The sequence below is a fragment of the Vigna unguiculata genome, chromosome 9 (genome assembly GCF_037176805.1).
Source record: "Vigna unguiculata cultivar grain cowpea cultivar isolate G323 ecotype 2 chromosome 9, ASM3717680v1, whole genome shotgun sequence".
Classification (NCBI taxonomy): domain Eukaryota; kingdom Viridiplantae; phylum Streptophyta; class Magnoliopsida; order Fabales; family Fabaceae; genus Vigna; species Vigna unguiculata.
In genome coordinates, this window is record NC_140800.1 from 33,136,528 (window position 1) to 33,164,040 (window position 27,513).

Genomic DNA, 27,513 nt, shown 5'->3' on the forward strand with positions numbered 1-27,513 from the left:
ATTACCAGTAATCACTATGTCATCCACATAGACCAAAAGGGCAGTAAAAGAATCAGATTTTTGTTGTACGAACAAGGAGTAATCTGTTGTGCTTTGAGTAAATCCAAAATGGAGTAAGGCGGTGGTGAGTTTTGCATTCCACTATCTGTTGGCTTGTCGCAATCCGTATAAGGATTTGTGAAGTTTGCAAACTAATTTAGGAGAAGGAAGTTACAGACCCGATGGTGGCTTCATATAAACTTCTTCATCAAGTTCTCAATGTAAAAAAGCGTTATCAACATCGAGTTGATGTAAAAACCAACCAGAAGATATAACAATGGAGAGAAGAAACCGAACAGTAGTGAGCTTGATAACGGGAGAAAAAGTTTCAAAAAAATCAACTCCTTTCGTCTGTGTGAAACCTTTAGCCACAAGTCTTGCCTTGTGCCTTTCTATAGAATTGTTTGCTATGAATTTGGTGCGGTAGACCCATCTACAACCCACAACTTTCTTTCCCGGTGGAAGGCTTACTAATGACCAAGTTTTATTTCTCTCAAGGGCTTCTATCTCAGTAATCATAGCTTTCTGCCAATGGTCAAATTGACTAGCTTCTTTGAAGGATGTAGGCTCAATTATACCAGAAATAGACAAACAAAAAATAGTATGAGGGTTAGAACATTGTGAATAAGAAAGATATGAGTGTAAAGGATAAGGAGGTCGTATAGTAACATTGGATGATGCAAGAGTTGGACAATGGTAGTCAGCTAAGTAAGCAGGTGGCTTCTTGGATCTTTGTGAAATCCGTGAATTGCATTCAGTGGCTTGAATAGTATCTTGTGTCACATATTCATTACTAGTGGTAGGATAAATATTATATTGGGGTTGAGGTGATTGATTGTAATTATCAGGAAATATAGGACATGATTTTTGGGAAGGTATGAGTGAATCAAAACGTTCAATTTCAGAAAGGGTACTATTAGGTATGTTATTGACATTCATGTTTTATGTTATTAAAAGATGTGTATCATAGGAAAATTGTTTTTCATAAAATATGACATTACGTGATATGATCCAAGATTTTGTAACAATGTCATATAGAATATACCCTTTGGTGCCAGGCTTAAAGCCTAAAAAGATAGTTTTAATGGCACGTTTATTAAATTTGGTCCTGCCAGCAAGAAGAGTGGTTGCAAAAGCCAAACAACCAAAGACACGTAATTGAGTTAAATCTGGAAGGTTTCCATGGACTAATTCATATGGGGATTTTAATTTCAAAAAAGGGTTGGAAGTCTATTGATGATATGAGTGGCATGCTTGACAGCAAAAGACCAAAAACATGTAGGTAGATGAGCTTGAAATAATAAAGCACGACTAACATTTAACAAGTGTTGATGCTTTCTTTCAACGATGTTGTTTTGTTGAGGAGTTTTAACACATGAAGTTTCATGAAAAATTCCTTTATTAGAGAAAAAATCATGTAATATAAATTATTTGGCATTATCGAAGCGAACTTTCTTTAGTTTCAAAGAAAATTGATTTTCTATGAGAAGTATGAAAGATGGTAGAACTGTCTTAACATCATATTTGAATTTTAACAGATGAATCCATGTAAAACGTGTAAAGTCATCTACCACTGTTAAGAAATATTTGAAACCATCAACAGAGGAAGTAGCAACTGGACCCCATATGTCCACATGAATTAGTTCAAAAAATTTGGAATTTCTGCTAGTACTGTGAGGAAAAGATAGCTTCTTTTGCTTGGCAAAATGACATGTGTCACAGGGCTGAGAACAATCGAAAGTAATGTCATTATATTTGATAGACAAATGCTTTAGAATTCTATTTGAAGTATGTCCTAGTCTAAGATGCCATAACATGGGCATTACAGTATTTTGTGTTTGGGAAATGATACAACCAGTTTGGGAAAGTGAGGCACATGATTTCAAGTCACTGGAATGCTGAAGATAGAACAAGCCATTGTAATACTTAGCTACACCAATCATCTGAAACTTGTGTTTCTGCATGATGAAACAAGTTTTATCATGAAAAATAACCATGCAATTAATATTTGAAAGAAGTTTTGGAATTGAAATAAGGTAAGCCACAAAGTCTGGTACATAAAGGACATTGAAAAGAGTTAAACTGTCGAGAGTGATATTCCCAGAAAAATGAGCAATAACAGTGGTATTGTTTGGCAACTTAATGTGTATAGGTGTTATGGGTTTTAAGGTTTCAAAAAGAATTTTAGATGGACAAATGTGGTTAGTGGCCCCATTGTCCAAAATCCATTGAGAAAAGGAAGAATTATCACCTGATGGAGATGCAACAGAATTTTGTGTATGATGAACAAAAGCCGAATTAGTTTTGGAATCTTTGAGAAGAGATATAATAGCGTGATATTATTCCTTCGAGAAATTGAATTGTTCACCAGTAGAGCCTTCAATCAGTTCAGATTGTTGTGAAGGAATATCAGAATCTGCTTCTGCCAAACTAGCCGAGGAAGTGGTTCTAGAGGAAGCTGCTCGACCTGTTTTTCTGTATCTAGTGGGAAAACCAATCTTCCAGTAACAAGTTTCTATAGTGTGGTTTGTTTTCTTACATTTTTCACAAAACTTGGTGTTTCTATTATTGGATTTACCAAGATTTGTGTTCTTGGAGACCCCAGTAGAACTTTTGTTGTTAGCTTTAGATGAATCATTGGATTGAGCAGAAAAAGCTACAAGATCTTGAGTGGTAGAAGAGGAAGGTGTACTTACAAATTCACGTTCATGTTGTAAGATCATAGAAAACGTTTTGATGACAGAAGGCATAGGATCCATCATCATAACTTGAGATCGAACTTGCGAATATTCATCAGTTAGCCCTCGCAAGAATCGAATAACACAATCATCCTCTCGTTCTTTGTGTAGCCTGGAAAGAATGCCGCAAGAGCAAGGTGTGGAGCATGAACAAAGAAGAACACACCGATATAGTTCTATTTCTTTCCATAAAATTTTCAACCTTGTGTAATACTCAGAAACACTAGAATCACCTTGTTTACAGGTTTGAATCTGATCTTGAAGATCAGCAACACGAAATTCATTGACATGAGAGAATCTTTCTGTGAGATTTGTCCAAATCTCTAGGGTTGTATCCATCCACATAACTGACTGCTTTATTGAGGGAGACATGGAGCGTAATAACCAGGACATGACCATGAGGTTGCAGCGTCGCCATGCATCATATAGAGGATCAAAATTTATGGGACAAGAAAGACTGTCATTGATGAACTTTTCCTTGTTCTTGGTTTCAAGGGCCACCAACATCTCTCGCTGCCACTAATAAAAGTTGTTTTCCATCAAGAGAGGGGAAACAAGAACAATGGCGGGATTCTCACCGGGATGGAGGTATAGAGGGTTTGTCGGATTGATGATATGATCTAGTGTAGGTATAAGGGTGTTTTGGCTAGGTTTAGCCATGGTTGATCACAAAAGAAGCAGAGACGGGTGCGAAAACGAGAAAGGTAATATCTATTCTGATACCATATAAGTGTTATGATACAGAAAGAAATAAAACCTGCATAATTCCTTATTGATCAACGTACTGTACAAGGCAGAACGAAGCTTATTATACTATGGTTACAAGGAAAATTAAAAAGAAACAACTAACAAACAGTTGTAACAAAAAAAGATATTTTTCTAACTGTAATAGCTATTCATAAAAGCATGAACTTGAAGGGATGCGAAATCTGCGATTTTTTTTTTATTTGGAGTCGATTTTAACTTCAATTTGTAAAATAGAGTCCGTCTAATTTATTTTTGTAAAACAGATAAGTCATCATTAGAGGCAAAGTCGACCTCCATCCAATCGATTTCATATATTTTTTCTTTTTAAAAACAAAATCATTAGGACAAGATTGGTTTCTTTTCCTCCCAGACGACGACTTTACTTTTTGGCCGGAGTGGGAAGATATCGTGACACTTCGGGCAGAGCAAGGTGGAAGTGTCGGCCGATGACAGGAACTTGAGTCTGGGGTCATCGAAGGTGGCGGGGTTTGTGGTGGAGCAGCAGGGCTTGGCGCAGGTGAAGGCGGCAACGAAAGTAGTGACGAAGCTTGTACTGGACGATGGCTAAGGAGAAAGCTTAAGGGCGTGATGGAGAACAAAGCGTTGATCCCCACTGTAGAGATTCAAACCAAAAAATTGAAAAGTGAAAATTTTGAAAAAATAAAATAAAACTACAATAATGTTCAGAAAAAGAAAACTAAAATGATTTATATAAGATGACGATTTCACTCTTATATGTAAAGAAACCGTAATCTGACGATGTTACTTTAAAAAAAAAAAAAGAAACTGATTGGAGGAAGGATAACTTCACCTTTAATATCGTCCTTCCCATAACAGCTTAACCCAAATTTAAAAAAAAAAAATTCAAAACAGTTCCTATTTTATGAATTCATGATTAAAACAACCTAAAAATAAAATAAAAAAATGAAATCTGCAGAATAGCATAGTATGATTGTGGACACACAGAAAAGCAAAGTTTGAAGCTGAATTCCCCGAGGCACATCATCATACAACTTAAAACAAAAAATTCAGTTTATACTCTACAGATTTCTTCGTGTTCCTCTCAATCCAAAGAATTAAAGATCCGCCTATAAACTTCATCACAGTGTGGGGACGTAAATCGGGTCCAATGCTTACAAGGAGCACGTATGTCACATACACGACAGTAACACTGCACATATCATCACACGGATATTTCAGAACAAGTTGCTGCTCCAGAACCAATTAAGGAATCACAAATTAATTAATAATTACCAGTTCACAATAGCTCTTGTGAGGTGTTGTAGTAAACGGAAATTTAAAACACAGATCTCTTGGATGCGGGTAATCCCTGCAAGCTACCTATAAATTTGTAAAAAAAACAAAGAACTTTTGAACAACACACTTCGACAACAAACATCTTCACTCAAGCAGCACAACATTTTCAAAAGTTTGATTCAGAAATGAAAACTTCTTGCGACATTTTACTTCACCTCCAAAACCAAAACATACCCTTCAAGCCATGCAGCGACAACAGTTGTGGGAGGTTTTTGTAGATATTTACCTTACCGTTTTCACCAACAATGTAGACATCTTTAGAGGCATCACCTTGGTGGTTATTTTTGTGGTCCAAGGAGAGCATGGAGAAGTCGAACAAGTCATATGGGTCGAAATCTAAGATGAAACAATCCTCAGTTTCCTCGAAACGTCTCATGTCCTCTTTTCTCGAACAGACTAGTATTATGGTTGGGGTCTCTTCCTTTACTGAACTTTTTCCATTCACCGTTATCTCTTCCATTTCTTTTTGCTTCAAAGAAATGAGAATGTGGACTCTACGAATTCCACAGCTAATAGCTTAAGCAATAAATATCAATTTTTCTGAAGCTCTTCGCATTCCTCATGTGCCTCACTTCGATGCTACCGTAGCAATTTAACTGCAACAGGAGTTATATGCTGACGGTAAAGTCGGGAGGGGTCAGGGGGTTCAACTTTCCACTATGTTATTAATATTTATTTTTTTTAGTTTGAATTTTAGTAAATTTATATGCCAAAATAAAAGAAAATTTATGGATCTAAAAAATTTAAATTAATTTCAGAACTTTATAGAAAGCGTTTAAAAATTTCAAAAGTCAGTGAAAATAATAATAATAATAATAAAAATAATACATTTTTTAAAATTATTGATAGTTAATTAATTTTAGTTTCACGTCTTGTTATTATAGATTAGCATTTTTCGCTACCTGTTATTAGGTTTGAAATTTGGATTTAATAAAATTATAGTATTTATTTGCGGTATATAAGCTTCCTATGATAAAATCATGATTTTATTTAGACTTTAAACTTCGTACGTAAAATCAGGTCTTTTAGAGCTTTATTTGGAAATTTAGAATTTCATATCCAAGTCATCGTATTGAAATTAAAAGGGAAGATTATATAATTCCCCGATAAAAAAAATTATTTGGAAAAGTTGAAATTTCAAATAAAAGAAATTATTGAAAGTTTGATCGGATGTAATAGATAATATAATTTGTACTATAATAAATATAAAAAAATAAATTAGAAGATCAAAATATTGTGAGCGAGTTAATTCATTTAATTCACACCGATCTATGAAGATGTTTGGTTATAAATTTTCGGCTGAAATACTTTTTTGGTCCTCATTTTTGTAGTGTTTGTTGCGGATGGTCCTCATTTTGACAGAATGTTTAAAATGTTGATCATTTTTACAGAATGTTTAAAATGGTCATCATTTTCGCAATTCGTGTTTTATTTGGTCCTTTTCTATAACGTCATTTAAATCATTAACGGAGCATTGTACAGATGGCACAGTTTGTATTAGGGTGTGTTACGCGGACTGTACATGTGTGGTAATTAGATATTTGGGGATAAATAAGTGAGTTAGGGTTTTGGTAAGGAATGTTTGGACAGTTGGTGAGTTTTGGCAATCTTGTTCCTCCATTACCAATTGGTGTTGCTGCAATCTTCTTCTTCCTGCAATCCCATTATATAGGTATGTTACGGTCTCAATCTTCTTCCTTTACCTCTGGTTGTAATCACTGGAGGCAACCATGTTGTATCACTTCGTACACTGTTGGTGGTTCAACGAGAAATGGATTAACCCTGATTTGTAGCTGCGGAGAGATGACAGCTTTGAGGATGGCAAGAACTCCAAAGAATATTGGTAGAAAATTTTGGGTACAATCTGTTTTTTATTTTCGTGTTAATAATAAATTGGTTTTAATTTTTGGTTTATTGATTTACAGAGTGGTGGTTCCAATATTATGGGCTGCAACTTTTTTCAAGTGGTGGTGTTAACGAAAAGGATGTCATCATGAAGACATAAATGAAGGCAGATTAATGATTTGGAGAAGTCATTGAAGGTTGTTGAGAAGAGGTTACAATTAGTAATAGGGTTCACTTGTGTTGTTATTGTATTATTGTGTAATCTTTTAAAGTCCAATCTCTTTTGTACTATTGTTAAATGAAGAAATGAATTAGTTTGATTATGTTGATATTAGTCCCAACATGTTCAAAATGACATCTTAATCTGAGCATTGAAGTAAGTGATATTGATCTAAGCTTGGGAAAAATTAAATTGATCTAAGTCTGGAAGAAGTTAAATTCATAACATTAATTCATCCTCATCAAAATGCACTACATCAATGTTTGACAAAAGTGAAATTGAATAAAGTTTAAGGAAAGTCAAAATGCAGTACATCAATAATGAATTCTACATCAGAAATTCCAAAAAATAACTAAGACGTTTGTAGCTGCTATCATGGCCTCCTCCTAATATGTAATTTAATCCTATACTGCTGAGATGGTTCTTCTGGTGTTGGTAGTGGTGCAGCTTGACTCTTCACTTCATTCCTTGGTGGTTAAGTTGTTTGAGTTTCAGCAGTTGGTGCATTTTCAGCAGTTTCAGCATTTGGTGCATTCTCAGCAGTTGGTGCATTCTCAGCCGTTTGAGCATCTGGTGCAGTCTCAGCAGGTGTTGCAGTCTGCTCATCCACAAGCTTATCTGGGTAATTGTTCCTGTTATGTTCAATCTGACGGCATATGCTACATTTTTTTCTATGACCTCCTTTGCTGATTTGTGTGTTATCCTTTCTCAACTCCCATTCTTCCAACCTTCTTTTTTTCTTAGGTCTTCCTGGTAAGATCCTCTTATGTGGTGGATGAACGTCAGGGTAGTAAGACTTTAGCATTGACTGGAAAGATGATGGATTGATATATTTCTTTGTAGATGGATCTCCTGAAGGAGATTGGTATGAAACCCTAAACTCACTTACCTCGTTGATGATGATTAACTGGAAAATTGAAATGAAGAGCGTCACTGCAATCCAATGATAAAATGGCAAGTATTAGTGGCTTTCTCTGCAAATTCGAGCTCAAAAAAGACGAAGATGAAGAAATTTCCCTAATTGCAAAATTCCCCTAAATTGAAAAATTAACGTTAATTAGCCATATGTACAGTGCACGTAACACATCCTAATACAAACCGTGTCACCTGTACAATACTCCGTTAATGATTTAAACTACGAATTGCGAAAATGAGGACCATTTTAAACATTCGGTAAAAATGAGAACCATTTTAAACATTCGGTAAAAATGAGGACCATTTTAAACATTCTGTCAAAATGAGGATCATTCACAACAAATGAAGACCAAAAAAGTATTTAAGCCTAAATTTTCAAAAAATAAATCAAATTAAACTAACAAAATTTTAGTTCAACTCGAAGTGACATTCTTTTATCGATAAATGAATATATAGATATGTTGAGCACTTGATATGCTCTTACCTTTCTAAAAAAATATATACATAGTTTTTCTACTATATATCCAAAATAGTCAAATAGCATTACTTACCAAAATGCTCCTGATCTCTTTATAAATTTTCACAAAATGTTGTACACATAATTTTATGAATATAATTGAAATAAATTCACAAAGTTGTATTCATATTCTTGTAAGGATAAAGATTCCTGTAATATATATATATATATATATATATATATATATATATATATATATATATATAATTACTTAATTGATAATCGATATAAAGAATAAGAGAATTATTTATATAAGAGAATCAATTCTCTTTATAATCAATTTCAAAGTCATGTTTTTTTCATTTTGAGCTATGTAATTTGTTTTTCTTTTGTTGATTGTCTTAATAAGGTATTAACTCATACACTAATCAATCGATTGAGAGACAGATTTAGAGTCACTCTCTCATCCCATAAGTACAGATTTAGAGTCACTCTCTCATCCCATAAGTTTGGAGGGAGAATTAGAAACAAAATCTCTAAATTTATGCATCATCTAATATACCTTTTAATATTGTGAATTATTGTTATTGTCAATCAATAATAGTTAACATTACTCTTTACCATATTTATTTATAGGAGTTAATATTAGTTGTAATAAAAATTATGTATTGCTGCATTTTATATATATATATATATATATATATATATATATATATATATATATATATATATATATATATATATATATATATATATATATATATATACTATTATCATCATATTAATATATCATTCTCTTATTTTCGATATATTTTCTTTCTATTAAGAAGATAAAGAAATGAAAACTATTTTAATATTGACTATATATTAATGATGCATGAGACATGTGTATGCAATTATAAATATATTGAGATAATGCAAATTCTTCATTATGATAACTATTACTATTATTATTTATATTATTATAAAAACAATAACTATTATAATTATATTATATATTACTTTATTACATTGTATTAATTGATTATTCATATTAATTATTATGTTATATATATAAAACCGAGCATTTACTTTTTTAAATATGAAGAAATCGACAATCAGTGATTATATATATATATATATATATATATATATAACATAATCGATATAAAGAATCAGATAATCGATTATCTCTCAAAATCGATTTCAAAGTCATGTTTTTTTTGGTTGAGTCATGTAATACATTAACATCAGAAGAAGAAACGAGTAATTTAAGTTGTGGGACACAACTTTCCTTCCTAATCTTCTCATTTGCGCGAGGGAACTCTAGCGTGGATCACCTCCAATTGGTAGACTATTTTTTCTATAAAAATTGTCAAATGTTAAATAAATTTGTCCTATTTTCAAACATTCTTTCTGAATAAGCTATTCATAAAAACATGAAGCTAAAGGGAAGCGAAATCTGCAGAATTACATAGCGTGATTGAGGACACCACAGAAAAGCAAAATTTAAAGATGAAAATGTACCTCCTTCCCAACAAATACAGTGAAGGCACATCATCCTACATCCTAAAACAGAAACTTGAGTTTATATTCTACGAATTACTTCATGTCCATCATGTTCAGATATCCATTCAATAATCTCTGCTTTATAATCCCTCTCATAAACTTTATCACAGTGTGGGGACGTAAATTGGGTCCAATCCTGACAAGGAGCACGTATGCCACATACACGACAGTAACACTGCACAAATCATCACACAGATATTTCAGAACAAGTTGCTGCTCCAAAACCAATTAAGGAATCACAAATTAATTAATAATTACCAGTTCACAATAGCTCTCGTGAGGTGTTGTAGTAAACGGAAATTTACAACACAGATCTCTTGGATGCGGGTAATCCCTGCAAGCTACCTATAAATTTAAAAAAAAAAAAAAAACAGATAACTTTTGAATAATAAACGTCGACGAAAAACATCTTCTCTCAAGCAGCACAATATTCTCAAACTTTTCGATAACCCAAATAATTTCTAATTATTTCCACTTAGGGTTTTAGATTAGGGCTTTAGATCTGTTAGTAACTATAATATATAAGATTAGGGTTTTGTAAATGTTACCTTGCCGTTTTCACCAACAATGTAGAAATCTTTAGAGGCATCACCTTGGTGGCTATTTTTGTGGTCCAAGGAAAACTCGGAGAAGTCGAACTTGTCATGTGGGTCGAAATCTAACACGAAACAATCCTCAGTTTCGTCGAAACTTTTGATGTCCTCTTTTTTCGAACAGACTCTGGGCGGGGTGTCTTTTAGCCATATAACGACTGAAGTTTTTCCATTAACCGTTATCTCTTCTTCCATTTCTTGCTTCCTTTCTGTCCCTTTTGGCTTCAAAGACATGAGGATGTGGACTCTACGAATTCCACAGAATTTCAAATTCTTAAACTCATATAAACCCTTCGCATTCCCTCCTGCGCCTGACTTCGATGCCGCTGTAGCGATTTAAGTGGAAGTGTAACGTTACCGACCTCTTATATATAATATAATTGTTTTTTTAGTTTGAATTTTAGTAAATTTATATGCTAAAATAAAATCTGAAAACACTATATGGATCAATAAAAGTTAAAATAATTTCATAATTTTGTAGAAATCGTTTAAAATTTTCAAAAGTCACTGAAAAAATAATTAATTTCGGTTGGTATAATAATTTGTTATTATTTTTCAGTTATATTGTTATTATATATATCATTTCCTAGTATCACATATCAGTTATCAAAGTGTTGAGTCTTTGAAATAAATAAATATATATAAAATGAGAAAACAATAATAAGAATAAAAATATACTAAATATGCATGATAATAAAACTTTGAAATTTAAAAAAATTATGAGAAATAACAACATAATAACGACAATAGTCATAAAAGAGAATTCAATGTTTTTAAAGTGAAAAAATCCTTTTAATGTGAGAAGTAAAAGTTCACCAGCACAAACCACTTAATCAATGAAATACCATTAAATTTAAATATGGACACAAGAGACTTGAATCGAAAATACAAACAAAGTCAATATATTACATATATCAAATCAATAATGCTTTTTCAAATATGAAAATCAAAACAAAGAAAAAACTTACAATAAACAACTGTGTGAGATTGAATTCTCTAATCTCATACTTCTAATTGACTATTCTAATGGTCAGAATGAAGATACCGTCAAAATTTTAGTCCAAACCAAGTATGAATAGAGCAGGAATCACAATTTCACTTGAAGTTATGTCAACAAATTATCTCTCTTTACTCTTATAAGGATTGTGAAAATAAACCTTTCTGACATAAAATATCTCTCTCCATTAAATTAAATAGTGAAATAACAATTTGAGTGTATCGAACTTTTTAATTACATAATTGGAAACTCAATCCAACAAAATATACATACATACATAATGCAAATAAATTCATGCCCAAATGCATAATTAAAAAAACAACAAATGTAACTATCAATGATTAGTGATCATATTATCAATGTTTACATTGATAACAATATATGTGTATATATTTTTGTTTAAAAATTTTAACCTCAAATCCATGTTCTTCTAACTTTTTCCTTTTTTTCTAATAGGAATTACATTTTGGAATATGCTGCATTTTATTCTTATATGCATGTTATATTTGTTTAAAAAAAATTAAGCTTAACTTGATTTTTCTCTAATTCCACATGATCAATATTTGTTCAGTATTTCTATGTGTTTTAAGTTGTACATATCTACGTGTATATCTATCTTTTACGGAATAATATTACACGATATATATGTATTTTACTTTAACAATAATATATATTGTGTCAATTTAAACTAAAAAGTATACACATTTCTAAAATGTATATATTTTATTTTAAAATAATATATAATTTAATCGTAAATTTTTATCATATGTAATATTATTTTATTACATATACCTAATAAAATATTATGGCAATTTTATAATTTAAATCAAACAAATTCATATCCAAATATTATTTTTTAATATTGTTATTATTAATTATATTATTATTATTATCCATTACCATTATTAGTTATAAATTTTATAATTTATTATTTTAGCATAAAGAAATCAATATTAAAATGATATTATTTGTTATAAGAAAAGACCTGTAATTTATTATTTATTTATTTTATATACAAAAATATTTATTCAAATATCATATTTATATTTATACATAATTATAACACTTAAATGTAATTATATAAATAAATTATTTATTTAATTATAATAATAATTATACTAATTTCTTAATGTAAATTAAAAAATAATACACGTCGCACAAATCTCAAACTAGTTGTCTTGAAACCAAATTTCTAACAACCGAAAAATTTTTAGAATTATTTTGAAATCAAGTTTTGGATTAGAATTTTCACGTAAAACAGATGATGATTCAAGATTTTTTTTTTTTGTTACAAAAAGTTGTATTTGTTTATTTGTAGCTGTCTCATATGAAGCTTACATGAAAATCTTTTGCTACACTGACTTTTCACTTTTACTTATACTTTGAATATTCATTCTTTTTATAAAAAAAGGTATTTTAAATTTTTTATATGTTGATATATTACAATATGCAAAAAATGTATTCAATATTGAAGTTTATATACATAACACATAAGTATAAATTAACAACTAACCAACGGTAATAATACTTATTAATCATATGCCACATTTTTAATTTGATAAAAAAGACAAATAAGATAATAATTTTATTCTGTATAAAAGTAATAAAAAAATTTATTATACAATTATATAATTTTTTTATATTGGGCCTTATTTTTGCTATGGGTCCTGGGATGTCAGGGCTCGGGATGAGGCCCATGAACCTTCAGCCATTGTTTTCTTAGATTCTAAAAATGGATCCCAAAGTGTTAAAATGACCATGATTGTCCACTACACAAATTAATGCGCATTATGATTGTTTATAGCAAATCTTAAAACTGTTTCGGAAAGTAGAAACAGTGGTCCACATATAGTATTTTTCTAATGTTTATCTTAATCAAGGATTTGTTCATTAAAGTAGTTTGAAGCAGTTCGTGATAATCGAGCAGAGTAAGAAAACAGAAAACAAAGTTGGTTGGGGGTTGGTGGAAGGTTGGCGAATCAAGTTAAATATGTTTGTGGAATTTCTTTCTGGTTTCTCAAAACAACTTCAACCACCAAACATGGGGAAAACAACCCTTCCACGTTCTTTTATTTCCTTTAATTACACTTCAATTAATCATTTTCTTCACACAATACTTTATTTTAGAAATTGGGTAAGAGACGTGGAAATGCTACCGCGAACTATTAGAATGTCCTATTCCCTATTAAATAGGGTTATTTTTTTCAATAACTACCATCACATTTTAGTTATGTCAGTTGGACGGAGATATCTTAAAATTTAGGATTTTGAGTAAAATATGTTTTTACTCCTTATATTTTGATGTGATATTTAAATTCATCTTTAAACGAAATTTTAAACAAAATTTTGATACATTTTGATCTTTAGACTTTAATAACAAATAAATATTTTAATTTAATAACATTAATTTTTTTATTTGTAAAATTATTTTTAGTTGATATTGAAGTGACAACATGTTAAATGATATAAACAACTCAAATGTTTTATATTGAAAAAAAGATTCGTAAACAATTCAAATACTAACATAAAACGCGTTAAAAAAATAAACATTATTTGGTTAAAATAATTTTATTTATTTATTTTTAAAGTTTGACACCAAAATATATAAAGTTTTGGACAGAAACAAATTTTAATTTTTTGTTAAAATTGAAAAACTAAAAACATATTTAACTTTATAATTTTAGTTGATGCACATTATTTATTCGAAGATTTGAGACGTTTGATCGTGTGAGCAAGGTGATGTCAGTCAACGTTTTAGCGGACATAACAATATTTTTCTATCCTAAGACTAAAATTCTGAACCATATTATACAAATAACATAAACCTTTCATAAGATTCATCGTACTAGTAATAATAATAATAATAATATATTAACACCAGTTTATACAAAATATAATTTCATTATTAAGATCTCTAAATAAAGAATGAATTACCAAAAATATGGTCAGAGTTTTACCAAACGATTTCAACCACAACAAAATTTCGAAAATGTCAAATACTGCGACGAATTTCGACCACAACTGTAACTTTGTAATACATTAGTGCTATATATTAGAATGTAATGATGATATTTTTCTTAAAAAAGAAAAATGGAATAAACATTGAATTCCTCAAATTTGTTCCAACTGTCATTGTCTCTCTTTTAATTAATGAACAAATTTTTAAACAGAATTGGAAATAATTTATGAAAATTTTAGTAGAAGCACCGTAAATAAACCTTCTTTTGGTAATCATGTTGTAGTTGTTTTTCTTGCTCATAGCATGGCAAAGTCTTTATTAGTCTTTTTCTCGTCCTTGCAAAAAACCATGGCATGGCCCAAACTTGCAAGCAATCAATTATCTCACTCACCATACTAGGTAACTAAATTGAATCACAAGAAAACAGTACAAAAAAGTCACAACTATAATTGTTATTTAAAATTAAAGAAATAATGTTATGGGACATATATCCTCATCAATATTGGATCTATGTTTTTGAATAATAAATTTGCATCTTTCTAGAAGTTAAGTAACTTCTCTATCTACTTTTGTCATTTTGCTGTGAAAATTGGAAATGAGTCTCAAACATAAACTTCTTGGGAAGGGGAAGAAGAAATATAAAAATGAACCATACACACTCCACACTCTCGTTGGTCTTCAAGCATAGCTCATCATTAATAAAGTATGAATACTTTTTATAGATATTTGAATATGCGTACCAGTTGTTTGCGTATATGTGTAACAGCTTAGACTTTAGAGCAGCTACAAATGCTGACTCTTAAATGATTAATTTAATGTTTCCATCTAATAGTGACATATTAGGTAAAGTGTAGATGCCCCATTTTCAATCTTGCATGGAAAAGTCTTCCTCATTGAAATTTTATTCGATGTCATTGTACATACTCACCAAATTGTACAAATGCATTTCAGCTCAGAGGCTTCCTTTCCTTCTTGCATTAATTGAAGAATTTCACCAACTTTTATAAATTTACTAATTTACGAACTCATATTTTAGCTTTTCATTTTTAAAACAGAGAACACTTTGGTTCGATCAATGAATTCAAAGCAATCCTTCAAAAACTTGACAAATGTCCACTTGTAGCATCATTATTTTTTAATTTCACTCCCCACCACATTTCAAATGGATCATAAAATTTCATACTGCTTTTGACACTTTGTAGGACCCTGGTGTGGTTGTTGGGATGGGGACAGGTGCAGGTAGGGGAGCCATTAACATCATTTCTGAATATCTTTGTGAATATATAACCACTTCACCAAGGCACCTTTGAGGTCACAAGTTGCTCCAATCTTGAATCTAGAATCTGAGGAAAATTGAAAGTATCAAGCATGGGTTCAACGGGTGAGACTCAGATCACTCCGAGCCATGTGTCTGATGAAGAGGCAAACCTGTTTGCGATGCAACTGGCGAGTGCCTCTGTTCTCCCAATGGTTCTGAAATCAGCCATCGAGCTTGATCTGTTGGAAATCATAGCCAAGGCTGGCCCTGGAGTTCATCTTTCTCCCTCTCACATTGCTTCTCAGCTTCCAACACAGAACCCTGAGGCACCAGTGATGTTGGACCGAATCTTGCGTCTATTGGCTTCCTACAACATCCTCACTTTCACCCTTCGCACTCTCCCTGATGGCAAGGTTGAGAGGCTCTATGGCCTTGCTCCTGTTGCCAAGTACTTGGTCAAGAACGAAGATGGCGTCTCCTTAGCCGCTCTTAACCTCATGAACCAGGATAAAGTTCTCATGGAAAGCTGGTATCTATAGTAGGAAATAGTTCAATCAAAACTGTTTCCATTTAACAGTTAAATTAAAGTTGAAATGATTGTTATTGTAGGTACTACTTGAAAGATGCAGTTCTTGAAGGGGGGATTCCATTTAACAAGGCATATGGAATGACAGCGTTTGAATACCATGGAACAGATCCAAGGTTTAACAAGGTTTTCAACAAGGGTATGGCTGATCACTCTACCATCACAATGAAGAAAATTCTGGAGACCTACACAGGCTTTGAGGGTCTTAAATCTCTGGTTGATGTTGGTGGTGGAACTGGAGCTATAATAAACATGATAGTCTCAAAGTATCCCAATATCAAGGGTATTAATTTTGATTTATCCCATGTCATCGAAGATGCTCCATCTTATCCAGGTACCTATTTTTAAGTTCAGCACGTTCTCTTCATATTTATACTGTCACCAGTTATTACCCGTTAATGCTATGAATTGTGTATTGACATTGCTGTTTTCGTGTAGGAGTGGAGCATGTGGGTGGAGACATGTTTGTGAGTGTTCCAAAAGCTGACGCCATTTTTATGAAGGTGAATGATAAAACTTGAATCCCTTTCTTTTCTGAGGGTCAAGTTATGAGTTATTTCTCTCTGATATGATATCTGAATCATGTTCCACTTGTTTATGCTAATGATTTAATATCATTGATACCTTCAGTGGATTTGCCACGATTGGAGTGATGAACACTGTTTGAAGTTTTTGAAGAACTGCTATGACGCATTACCAGAAAATGGGAAGGTAATTGTGGCAGAATGCATTCTTCCAGTGGCTCCAGACTCTAGCTTGGCCACAAAGGGTGTGGTTCACATCGATGTGATAATGTTGGCTCATAATCCGGGTGGGAAAGAGAGAACAGAGAAAGAGTTTGAGGCTCTGGCCAAAGGATCTGGATTCCAAGGTTTCCGAGTCCTGTGCTCTGCTTTCAATACCTACATCATGGAGTTTCTCAAGAAGGTTTAAGTGTTTCGGCATGGAGTCATATCAACTTGGATTTGGATTGCTTTCCCGAAAATTGTAATTTTCTCGAGTGCATTAGGAAAAGATTAATGAATAAGTTGAATTTATAATACATACATCAAATAACAAGCTCAGCTTTTCTTCATTAAAGCCAACCCTTTTTCCGTTGACTAGTAGCAAGTACGTATAGTAGTGAAATTTTATTTACCATGGTTATCACATACCTTAATGCTTTTGAATGAATGAAAGTTATAATAAAGCTAACACATTATCCGATCCAATTGAACATTCAAACGTGTAAATTCACTGTCCTTAAGGACTTATCTGCGGTGTATTGCGCAAGTCCCCAAATACAACAGGAACTTCTCGAAATTTTCAAGGATCTCAGAACTAGCAAAATAACTCTTAAAAAAGAGTAAATAAATAAACCTAGAATGAGAGAAGAAATATAAGAGAGAAAGGAGGAGAGACTAGAGAGAATGAATGAGAGTATGGAAGTGTATGTTTGAGGGAGGAGAATGATGCTCTATTTATAGATGGGGGCATAAATGGGCCAAATCCATGTCTGCGAGAGAAGAAAACAAAAATCCATAACAATCCCAACGTTTAAAATATATGGCTGCAACAGTGCACCATATTTGCATCCAAAATGAGGGGAAAAAATCACCCTATCGGTGCAACTGCTTTTGCAATAAATTGCAATATATATATATAACAATCCCCCATGTAAGGCCTAGTTTTCCTGCCCTAATATTTTAAGGGCTGCCTTACAACTATTGGGCCTAAAGGCTGGCCCAAAGAATAAAAGCCACTCCTAGTCTGCCATAACTCACACTTTCCATTCATTTCAGAGAACCTTGAACCGCAGCCGTCAACCTCTCTGCAAGGGTTTGCTTCCACTGTTAAGTTGAGCTAAGAGGGCTTGTTACTCCACGTAAGTATCCATTTCTAGTTCATGTTGGTCCCCCTTTAATCACCTTTCGTATTCCCAGTTAGGATCCTTTGTTAACCCCATCTACTGGTTCTGTTCCACCTTTATTTCAGCCCTCTAGTTCATCCCTAGAGCTGCTGTGCTCGTGGTCGTGCTGTCAGGGTCCTTGCTAAACCTTTTTCCAGGTACGGGAAAGTTAGGGTTTTGGGTTTTGAATGATTTTTTTGCTGATTTAGAGTTTGTTGGGTGTTGTATGATCTATATGATTGTGATGAATGTGTGAACTATCTTGTATTGTTATTTGGGTGCGAACATGTGATTGTTGCAGGAGAAACAATGGCGAGATCTGTTACTCTCGCCCAAGCGAGACTAACTCGCTCAGGCGAGACTTGTAGGAGCAAACTAGGGGTTTCGCGAACTCTCGCTCAAGCGGAGAGCCCTGGTTTTGAGCGAGGCACTGTCTCGCTCAGGCGAGAGCCACTCGCCTAAGTGAGGAGGAGTGAAAGCTTTGGGACGCTGATGTGGTTTAGCCCAAGCGAGGGACCTCACTGTTGGGCGAGAGGTTGTCTCGCTCAGGCGAGGCAGGGCTCGCCTAAGTGAGAACCTCCCAGCACTGGTCATGATCTTGCCTAAGCGAGGGTTTACCGCCTAAGCGAGAGCACCCCTCTCGCCTGAGCGAAGGCCCTTGGCTTGAGCGAGATACGCTGCAGGTTGTGTGTCTTCTTCAATTGGTAAGTGGATGGTTTGATTTATGAGTTATTCTGTATGATGCATGAGGCCTGTGAAATGAAATGCATGGTATGATTTGTGGTTATAAATTGTATAGATGTGATTGAGGGATCTTGGCATGTGAAACTAATGAGTGGGTTAGAAATTAAATAAGCATGGTATTGGTATGAGATGAGGCCCTATACTCATGGATTTGGGAATGACCAGTGGTATGGATTCAACATGTGGTACGAATGAGAATTGATTTCAGAGGTTGGTATGATATTATAAGCATGATAAGTGTTCCTCTTGTTGTTGGTTTATGTTTGGTTTGTGGTCAGTGCGTAATCCCTTGGAATCTCTAGGTGAGATTTCAGGGTCGTGCTTCAGTGGTTGGGACGTAATTCCATGACCCCTGTTAGTGGGTGTCCATGGTGGTGTCCCATCTATATGGTCTGGTAACTATTCAAGGTAAGGTTGCATCCTGACACTCTAAGGAGTCAGTTAGTCTCACTTAGAGCGGACTGACTCTTGTGGTGAGAGTAGCAGGAGGCCTGAAACTCATTGAGGCTAACCTTGCGTGTGTGGGAATGATTCATTGTAACACTTGTAACACATAGCTCGGGGGTGAGCAGCTCGAGGGTGAACAGAGGTATTCACCATAAGTGCAAGCATCTGCTGAATCCGACCAGACTATATGTATCCGGATGAGTCGAGTCAAAGTCTAATGTATTGTTTGAGAATTCAGAACATGTTTGGATGATATATAAAATGCTTGGATTGTGTGATGGGATGCTACTATTTGATGAACTGTTTTACTCTAGCTTACCCTGTTTGCTTGTTTGATTGTCTTGTATGTGGTTCTTCTCCCTTTGCGATGATCATCAATTTATTGATGTGAGCAGATGCGAGAGGTGTTCGCGGTCAACAGGGGAATGGTGACTCCGCTGCTTAGTCATCTGGACTGGATTGGTCCACTCAGGGCTTTCTTTTAGGGCCACGACCCATGTATTGGCTGCTCTTTAATTTCCCAACTTTATTACTGTTGAATAGTTGTATGTAGTTCGTTTGGGCATCATGGTGTGCCTTGGTTACTGTACGGAGTTGGGTTTGTACTCCAGGACTGCGTTTATATATTATCTTTGTGTGACGCTTCCATTAATTATATTTATTGATTAAATGAGACATTACATTTATGGTATCAGAGCGGTCATTCCTTAGGTCTGTGGACTTGGATTGTCCACTTAGCTTTCTCTGTGTTTCTCTGAGTGTTTAGCTAAAATCCTGTCTTATCAAGCCTAACCAAGTAATTTTCTGTGTGCCAGTGAACTATGGCACCTCATCGTAGGACCTCTCAATCCTCTCAAGGCGATGTATCTGATATCGCGAGAGCTATAGAAGCAATGGTGGCTGCTATGACGCAGCAAAGCACAACGATGATACAGCAGCACGAAGCGTCGATGCAGCGACAGGCAGCGTCGCTGGAGCAACAACAACTTGTGATGCAACAGATGGAGGCTGCGAGGGTGGCTGTAGAGGATGCCCACCAGCAACATATGGAAGCCCTCTGGCAGCTGGAAGAGAACAGGGCGGCTGCCCCTGTGTTTGGTCCTGAGCCACGACCTTGAGTCAGGGAGTGGAGCCTGGAGGACTTTCTGAAACACCAACCGACGAAGTTTGGGAGCAAGATCGGTCCTGATGCCGCAGACCAATGGCTAAAGGACATGGAGAGAATCTTCGACGCGAAGATGTGTCCGGCAGATAACCGACTTGCATTTACGGTGTATATGCTCACCACAAACATTGGTGGATCAACACCAAATCCATCATGGAGGAGAGGGGAGAACCAATCACATGGGAGGCCTTCCGGGGAAAGTTACTCTCGGAATATTTTCCCGATATCGTCAGATATGCCAAGGAGGTGGAATTCCTCTAGCTTACCCGGGGAGGGAAGTCAGTAGCTGACTACGCTGAGAAGTTCAAGCATCTCGGTCGTTTCTACACCTTGCCACTCGACGAGGAGTGGAGATTTCGCAAGTTTGAAAATGGTCTCCGCGACGACATTCGCTTGATGGTAGCACCCTTATCCATCAAGGATTTTGCTGCTCTGGTGGAGAAGGCCAGAGTAATGGAGAAGATGAAGAATGAGGTAGAGGGTCAGCGGCCTTAGCAACCTCAGAGGATTGGTGGACCATCTGGGTCCAAGCCCAGACATGATGAGCAGAGGAGACCATATGACAGACCTCACCATCAGCCTCAGGGGTCTAGGGGTCTTCCTCCCCAGCAGGGTCGAGTGCAGTGCTACATTTGTGGGGACCCACATCTAAGGAGTGTCTGCCCACACATGGAGGGCTACCGCAGATGCAACAATTATGGCAAGGAAGGCCACTTTGGGAAGGACTGCCCAACCTTGCAAGGGCAGCGACACGCCCTCCAGTGTAGACTCCCCACCAGCATCAGCGGAGGGACAAAGGCAACAGGCCTCAGGGGACGGGCAGAGTATACGTTGTAACATCCGTAAGGAATATTACTAATTTTTAATAAATAAAATTCTAATTAAAATAAATACCGCATTGATTATAACAATTTCCCAAAAACGCGAGAAATTTAAAACCATAACTGGTACCATACATAGATCGAATGTACATTATCGCTAAATAGAAATGTTATTAAAATTCATCATAAAAATATTTACATCAAACTCAAAACAATAAAGTTCCTTTCAAAATCCCAAGTAGCTCATGCTCTCCGTCTCTAAGCATCTCCTGGCTCACCTGTTACATCATCTACTCCCAGATAACAAATTATCCGATCATCGCCAAACACACACAGATAGGGTAAGCTATGCACAATAACAATATAAACATATATATGAAGTAAATATGTTTCCCAACCCAAAATACATAATTAAAATCCTCATACTTTCCAAATCACCCAACCCTAACCTCATAGTCCTTCATAAGTCATATGCATGAACTAGTCTTGGGACTTCCTTGTGCTCGCAAAAAACTAACTCATTCGTGGTCCAACCCTATGAGCATATCCCGCTCATAGTCCTGCCCTACAGACTCCTCGCCCGTAGTAAAAACATCTAAGCCTCATAACTTGGACCTTGGCACGCACGCAATCACCATACTATGGACTCCTCACCCAATAGTAGCTGACGGGAACATCACAGTTCCTTGCCCATCGTGCGCCCGACACATGCAATCACCATACTAAGGACTCCTCACTCATTAGTAGCCGACGGGAACTCAACCAGTTCCATGCCCATCATGTGTCCAACCACCAAGCACATCCCAGACCCCTATTGGACTTAGTCCTTCAAGCTCAAACACCACCCACATGCATATACATCCTATCCTCAGCATAAAACAGCCAAAACACACTCACAAGCACATGTAAAACATAGCAACTCGCATCAACTCGCTTAAGCCAGGGACACTCGCCCAAGCTAAGCCTTTAGCCTCGCTTAGGCTAGCTCACCTCGCCTAAGCGAGCTTAAAACAGTGACCACAACATGTTATCTCGCTTAGGCGAGATCCCCTCGCCTAGGCGAGATCATCTCTCGCCCAAACATTCAAATCAGTCTCGCCTGAGCTACGAATCACCCAAAAGTATCACACATGACCACGATATCTCGCTTAGGCGAGGTCGTCTCGCCTGAGCGAGACTAGACTCGCTCAAAACACTAAACTCCTCGCCTGAACGAGAAGTCGCGCTCAACACGAGCACCCTTCCTTGCGATCTCGCTTAGGCGAGCCACTCTCGCCTAAGCGAGAGTGTCTGTCACTCAAACCCAAAACCATTCACCTAGGCGAGAAATGCAGCACAGGGCCAAAAACGAGGTTCTGCAACTCTCGCTCAGAGGAGATGACCTCGCTTGGGCGAGACTCGCAGAGTTTCCCTTTGTTTACGCACACAAACCACCCGAAACCATACCCAAACCACATTCCAATTCATAGCAAACAATGGAGAATTATACACCAATCATAGACATATCATTCAGACCTGAAATAATCCCAATGATCCCAGTTCAAAGCACAAACCACATTTATCTTACCCAAAACCCTCATTGTTGACACCCAAACATGCAAGACTCTCCAGCAACATCAATTTACCCCAAAATTCCCAATCACATTAGGCTTAACATGAATTCCCACAAGCATACAGAATCAATTGAGGATAACAGTTCCACAGGATCATACCCAAATCAAGTAATTTACAAACACAAAGGTCAGCACCCCTAACCTGGAATTAGTGATCAAAAATTGAGAAGATGAAATCCTTGATTCGCACTCTCCCTCTTGGTCCAGCCCTTGCACACTCACAACTCCACTCACACTCTCAAATTCGTGCTTCTCACTATAGCAGTCCACCACAATGTCCAAAACCCCATTCTGCTAGGTTCTCTACCTTTCCACATTCACCTCAAACCAGATTTAGTAAAAATAAAGGTTAAGTTCTGTCTATTAAGGTTTGAACTCGAGACCTTCCACTCATAAGACCAAAGCAATCAAAGTACTCTCAACCATTTGAGCTAGTACTTTTCCACACCACATTAAACAACAATTAATGCCATAAAGGCGCTTTCTACCCGCATTTATTAATTAATTAAATATTTAATTAATTAATTTTCACGGGTCTTACATACGTCATGACAGAGGCGGCAGACTCAGGTAACTTGGTTATTGGTTGTTGTGTGATCGCTGATGCTAGTTGTTGTGTGCTATTTGATTCTGGAGTGACACACTCTTTTATGTTCGATGCTTGTGTGAAACGTCTGAGTCTGCCGATGTGTGAGCTACAGTGCGAGTTGGTGGTATCTACTCCGGCGTCAGGTTTGGTCAGGACATCGTCCTTGTGTGCTAGATGTCCAGTGGAGGTGGAAGGGCGCAGATATAAAGTGAATCTGATCTGCCTACCTCTACAGGAGTTGGAAGTAATTTTAGGAATGGATTGGCTCTCTGCCAATCGCATTCTCATAGACTGTCGAGAGAAGATGCTATTATTCCTTGACTCGGAGGAGCCATAATTAATATCTCCTCAAGGAGTTACGAATGAGGTTCAGAGTGGTGCGCTGTGTTTCATAATCTTCACCCTGTGGAGGTAGAGGAGAAGGAGGGAACATCGGTCGTACCTGTGATGCGTGAGTTTGAAGACGTATTCCCGGATGAAGTACCAAGGTTGCCTCCCAATAAAGAGGTGGAGTTCTCTATTGATCTAGTACCAGGAACAGGTCCAATCTCGATGGCTCCAGCAGAGTTGGTGGAACTCAAGAAACAGATAGAGGAGCTGATGGAGAAGCAGTTCATCCGACCCAGCACTTCGCCTTGGGGAGCACCAGTGTTGTTGGTGAAAAAGAAGGATGAGAGTTCATGTCTGTGTGTGGATTATAGACAACTAAATAAAATGACGATCAAGAACAAGTATCCCCTCCCAAGGATCCACGACTTGATGGATCAGCTGCACGGGTCGTCGGTGTTCTCAAAGTTAGACTTACAGTCAGGGTACCATCAGATTCTGGTGAAGGTGGATGATGTACAGAAGACGGCCTTCAGGTCCCGGTATGGACACTACGAGTATGTGGTTATGCCTTTCAGTGTGACTAATGCTCCAGCAGTGTTCATGGACTACATGAACAGGATCTTCCAGCCTTTCCTAGATAAGTTTGTTGTAGTCTTTATAGACGACATTCTCATCTATTCTAAGACTCGGGAGCAGCATGCTGAACACCTGAGGTTAGTGCTTAGTGTTTTGAGAGAGAAGCATTTGTATGCCAAGTTATCCAAGTGTGAGTTCTGGATGGATGAAGTACAGTTTTTGGGGCACGTGATATCCGCTCAGGGGATTGCAGTAGACCCTGCAAAGGTCGAAGCGGTGGTAAAGTGGGAAAGTCCTAAGTCGACCACAGAGATCAAGAGCTTTGTGGGGTTAGCGGGCTACTATAGGATATTCATAGAGGGATTCTCCAAGATAGTGGCACCTCTGACACTGCTTACTCGGAAGGACTAACCTTTTACTTGGACGGACAAGTGTGAGGAGAGCTTTTAGGAGCTAAAGAGAAGGTTGACAAGTGCTCCTATATTGGTGATTCCTGATGTTGGAAAATCCTTTGAGGTTTATTGTGATGCCTCTTACCTTGGACTCGGCTGTGTTTTTATGCAAGAAAAGAAGGCAATGGCCTATGCTTCGAGGCAACTTAAAGTGGATGAGAGAAATTACCCCACTCAAGATCTGGAATTGGCAGCGATTGTAGTCGCCTTGAAGATCTGGAGGCACTACCTATACGGTGCCCATTTTCGTGTATTCAGCGACCACAAAAGCCTTAAGTATCTGTTTGATCAGAAGGAGCTGAATATGAGACAGAGGAGGTGGATGGAGTTCCTGAAGGACTATGATTTTGAACTGTTATATCATCCGGGGAAGGCGAATGTAGTTGTTGATACCTTGAGTAGGAAGACGGTACACACGACTCACCTCATGATCAAGGAGGTGGAGTTACTGGAGCAATTCAGGGATATGAAGCTACAAGTGGAGTTAGAGTCTGGACTCATCAGATGTAGTAACTTAACCATATCCAGTGACTTCCTGGACTCAGTCAGAGAAAGACAATTGTTAGATGCAAGTTTGATCAGAGTCAGGGAACAACTTGGGTCGGATGAGGCTAGAGAGTTTACTTTGGGAAATGATGACATATTGAGGTTCCAGGACAGAGTGTGTGTACCTGATGATACTGAGGTAAAACGGTTAATCCTTGAGGAACAAGAGTCGTCTTAGCATGCATCCTGGCATGACTAAGATGTACCAGGATCTCAAGGAAACCTTTTAGTGGCAGGGGATGAAGAAAGACGTGGCATAGTTTGTGGCAGCCTGCCTGACATGTCAGAAGGCAAAGGTGGAGCATCAGCGACCCGACAGGATTCTACAGCCCTTGGAGATACTAGTGTGGAAATGGGATAGCATCTCCATGGATTTTGTAACCCATTTACCGCGAACTTTTAGGGGGCATGATGCTATCTGGGTTATAGTGGACCGGCTAACCAAGAGTGCTCACTTCTTGGCAATGAACTTAAGAATGCCTATGGCCAAATTGGCTCAGTTGTACATCAGAGAGATAGTGAGGTTGCATGGGGTACCGTCAAGTATTGTGTCGAACAGAGATCCGCGGTTCACTTCACGGTTTTGGCAGACGCTACAGAGTGCTATGGGTAGCAAGCTCACCATGAATTCAGCCTATCATCCTCAGACCGACGGTCAGTCTGAGAGAACGATTCAGTCACTTGAGAATTTGTTACAGACGTGCATATTGGATCATCTGGGAGCTTGGGATGAAATGTTACCCCTGATAGAATTCACCTATAACAACAGTTTTCATACGAGCATTGGCATGACGCCATATGAGGCTCTTTTTGGCAGGAAGTATATGACTCCTCTTTGTTGGTATCAGGATGGGGAAGTAATGCTAGTCATACCAGAATTATTAGAACAAACTATTGAGAAAGTCAGAATGGTGAGGGATAGAATGCAGGCCTCTCAGAGTAGGCAGAAGGCTTACACAGACCGTAGGAGGAGACCTTTAGAGTTTGCAGCTGGGGATCATGTATTCTTGAGGGTGACTCGAACCACTGGTGTGGGAAGGACTCTCCGCTCGAGGAAGCTTGCTCCTAAGTTCCTTGGTCCCTATCAAATCACGAGAAGGATTGAGCCGGTGGCTTATGAGATAGTTTTACCCCCTCAGTTGGCAAACCTCCACCTGGTGTTCCACGTCTCGCAGCTGAGGAAGTATGTGTTTGATCCGGCTCATGTGTTAGAAGCCGAGGATATACAGATCAGAGAGGACCTCACGGTGGAAGTGCACCTATTGCTCTAGAGGATAGCAAAGTTGAGGAACACCGAGGAAAAGTAGTCAACCTTGTCAAAATCATATGGGATCAGAGGACGGGTGACTCGACTTAGGAATTAGAGGAGAACATGAGAAAATCATATCCACATCTTTTTACCTGGTAAGTCTTTATTTTCGAGGTCGAAAATTTTCTTGTTGGGGAGAATGTAAGGCCTAGTTTTCCTGCCCTAATCTTTTAAGGGCTGCCTTACAACTGTTGGGCCTAAAGGCTGGCCTAAAGAATAAAAGCCACTTCTAGTTTGCCCTAACTCACACTTTCCACTCATTTCAGAGAACCTTGAAACGCAGCCGTAAACCTCTCTGCTAGGGTTTGCTTCCGCTGTTACGTTGAGCTAAGAGGACTTGTTACTCCACGTAAGTATCCCTTTCTAGTTCATGTTGGTCCCCCTTTAATCACCTTTCGTATTCCCAGTTAGGATCCTCTGTTAACCCCATCTACTAGTTTTGTTCCACCTTTATTTCAGCCCTGTAGTTCATCCCTAGAGCTGTTGTGCTCGTGGTCGTGCCGTCAGGGTCCTTGCTAAACCTTTTTCCAGGTACGGGGAAGTTAGGGTTTTGGGTCTTGAATGATTTTTTTGCTGATTTAGAGTTTGTTAGGTGTTTTATGATCTATATGATTATGATGAATGTATGAACTGCCTTGTACTGTTATTTGGGTGCAAACATGTGACTGTTGCAGGAGAAATAGTGGCGAGATCTGTTACTCTCGCCCAAGCGAGACTAACTCGCCCAGGCGAGACTTGCAAGAGCAAACTAGGGGTTTCGCGACCTCTCGCTCAAGCGGAGAGCTCTGGTTTTGAGCGAGGCACTGTCTCGCTC

General features: G+C 36.9%; 5 protein-coding genes across 5 annotated transcripts; 2 read left to right on the forward strand and 3 right to left on the reverse strand.

The window, feature by feature from the left end:
• Positions 1-2,083: 2,083 nt before the first annotated feature.
• Positions 2,084-4,468, reverse strand: LOC146883918 (uncharacterized). Its single transcript, XM_085666084.1, has one exon. It carries the CDS (start codon positions 3,282-3,284, stop codon positions 2,379-2,381), a length of 906 nt encoding a protein of 301 aa, XP_085522210.1. The 5' UTR covers positions 3,285-4,468; the 3' UTR covers positions 2,084-2,378.
• Positions 4,469-4,587: 119 nt separating this feature from the next.
• On the reverse strand, positions 4,588-5,334 carry LOC114163646 (RPM1 interacting protein 13-like). The gene is made up of 3 exons (XM_028047946.2): positions 5,068-5,334; positions 4,779-4,865; positions 4,588-4,695 (listed from the first exon to the last, which is right to left on the reverse strand). Exons 1-3 carry the CDS (start codon positions 5,299-5,301, stop codon positions 4,588-4,590), a joined length of 429 nt encoding a protein of 142 aa, XP_027903747.1. The 5' UTR covers positions 5,302-5,334.
• Positions 5,335-9,775: 4,441 nt separating this feature from the next.
• On the reverse strand, positions 9,776-10,738 carry LOC114163648 (RPM1 interacting protein 13-like). The gene is made up of 3 exons (XM_028047947.2): positions 10,375-10,738; positions 10,085-10,171; positions 9,776-10,001 (listed from the first exon to the last, which is right to left on the reverse strand). The coding sequence occupies exons 1-3, from the start codon at positions 10,651-10,653 to the stop codon at positions 9,846-9,848; spliced, it is 522 nt and encodes a 173-aa protein (XP_027903748.2). The 5' UTR covers positions 10,654-10,738; the 3' UTR covers positions 9,776-9,845.
• Positions 10,739-15,674: 4,936 nt separating this feature from the next.
• Positions 15,675-17,299, forward strand: OMT1 (O-methyltransferase 1). The gene is made up of 4 exons (XM_028048952.2): positions 15,675-16,162; positions 16,243-16,553; positions 16,658-16,722; positions 16,850-17,299. The coding sequence occupies exons 1-4, from the start codon at positions 15,744-15,746 to the stop codon at positions 17,150-17,152; spliced, it is 1,098 nt and encodes a 365-aa protein (XP_027904753.1). The 5' UTR covers positions 15,675-15,743; the 3' UTR covers positions 17,153-17,299.
• A 6,146-nt stretch (positions 17,300-23,445) lies between these two features.
• Positions 23,446-23,823, forward strand: LOC114163649 (uncharacterized). The gene has a single exon (XM_028047948.1). The coding sequence runs from the start codon at positions 23,446-23,448 to the stop codon at positions 23,821-23,823; it is 378 nt and encodes a 125-aa protein (XP_027903749.1).
• Positions 23,824-27,513: the final 3,690 nt, after the last annotated feature.